Source organism: Helobdella robusta, assembly GCF_000326865.2.
Source record: "Helobdella robusta unplaced genomic scaffold HELROscaffold_27, whole genome shotgun sequence".
Taxonomy (NCBI): domain Eukaryota; kingdom Metazoa; phylum Annelida; class Clitellata; order Rhynchobdellida; family Glossiphoniidae; genus Helobdella; species Helobdella robusta.
The window spans coordinates 392344-394158 of record NW_008704392.1 but is presented as its reverse complement, the minus strand read 5'-3'; the positions used below and the strand labels follow the sequence as shown (position 1 = coordinate 394158).

At 38.2% G+C, this 1815-nt stretch overlaps 1 protein-coding gene across 1 annotated transcript; it reads right to left on the bottom strand.

Annotated features, from left to right (window-relative positions):
- Positions 1-214: 214 nt before the first annotated feature.
- Positions 215-1318, bottom strand: HELRODRAFT_173574 (hypothetical protein; the record flags this gene model as incomplete). The annotated part of the gene is made up of 1 exon (XM_009020189.1): positions 215-1318. One exon carries the CDS (start codon positions 1316-1318, stop codon positions 215-217), a length of 1104 nt encoding a protein of 367 aa, XP_009018437.1.
- Positions 1319-1815: the final 497 nt, after the last annotated feature.

Here is a 1815-nt window from a genome sequence, read left to right as displayed (position 1 = left end):
CCACGTTACATTTACCCATGCAAGATTTTATTTAAATTTTCAGAAATAATCAAAAGAATGAAAAGAATAATAACAATAATGCACTTCAGAAACTCAACCAATTCGAGATAATTAAGTCACACACAAACACACACGCAAACACACACACACACAAACACTTACACACGCAAGAGCACACACAAATGCCACACAAGGGAACACACTCAGGCATTGTTCAGCATCTACACTGGCAAGAAATCGTGACGACGAACGAAATTTTGTACCAGGCACATTCACCTCGTGAAAATATCCGCGACTTTTTTGTCGAATTTTTGCGACAAAACCACCAGAGTATAATCTTCTCGGCGGTGTCCGCGCGCTGGCAAGTCATTCCATTTGGGACCGAACACGACCGTGGACGAATTTTTCGCCCTAAATTTTTGGTCCGAATTTTGTGAGGTTTGATTTTCTTGAGAAGACTCTTATTTGCCCTGTGGATGTTTTTGTAGTTGCTGCCGCTGTGGCCGCTGTTGTGGTTGCTGTTGTAAATGACGTCATTGTTGTAGTTTTTACCACACGATCCTTCTTTGAACCACCTGGGCCAGAAGGTCGGCCCCAAGTCGACCCACTCAAACCTGACGGGGCAAGCCGTCAGGGCCGCCAGATAACTTTCGAATAGTGAATTTTTTTTCGCAAAAACTTTACCGTAGGCTGGTAATTTTATTGGAAGGATGACGTTTTTGTGGCTGCTTTTGTTGTCGTTAGTTGAAGAAACTCTTTTTATTAAAACCTGGCGTTGCATTTTGTTGTTATTATTATAATTGTCGTTGTTGCTGTTGTTGTTGTTGTTGCTGTTGCTGTTGTTGTTATTGTTGTTGCTGTTGTTGTTGCTGTTGCCATTACTACCATTCACAACAACAATCTCGAGATCAGTGCCACTGTAGTCGTAATAAACATTTTTGCTCTTTTCAAAAAAATTTCTCTTCCTCATCGGGTTCCTGATCGACATAAAATTCGAATCGAAATGGCGGCCGAGCGTTATTTTTAGTTTTTGGTAACTTAAATCTTTTTTGTTTGGCGGGTAATAGTTTGTTGCCTTCTGGAATTGTTTGTATACTTTCGGCGAAGAAGGCAGGTTTGTTTGGGACTCTGCTAGGAGTTTTGGTGCGAGATTTTGTTGTCGTTGATGATGTTGTTGCTGTTGTTGTTTTCGTTGTTGTTGATGCAGGTGCATTAGTTGCTTTTGATGAAGTTTTTGTTGTTTATTTTGTTGTTTATTTTGTTGTTGTTGTTGTTTTTGTCTATTCGGTTTAAGTTTGGTAGAAGGCAATTTGCTCATGATGTCGTTTTGGCTAATGGTAATTTTACCGTTGTTGGTTTTGTTAATGTTATTATTATTATTGTGGTTGTTGTTGTTGTTGTTTTTTATTTTGTTGTTAGCTTTTCTGACATTAATTCTACTTACGTTAACGATGCTTCTAATGCTTCTATTGATGCTATTGCTCTTTACGGCGGACGCGTTTATAAATTTATTATTATTAATATTATTATTACTCTGGTTAATGTCGTTGTTGTTGTCAGATTTGACGTTATTATTGTTGATAATGTAATTTTTGTTGTTGCTGTTGTTGTTGCTGTTGTTGTTGATGTTGTTGTTGTTGTTTACGCCACATAAATTGGACGAGTTGTTAGAGCTGATGATATTTTTATGGGATCTTAGGAGTTGAAATGGCGAAAAAATGGCCAATGATGATGTTGTTCTTTTTGTTGTAGATGACGATGACGTTGTTGTTGATGTTGTTGCCGTTGTTGTTGTGGTGGTGGTGGTGATGATGA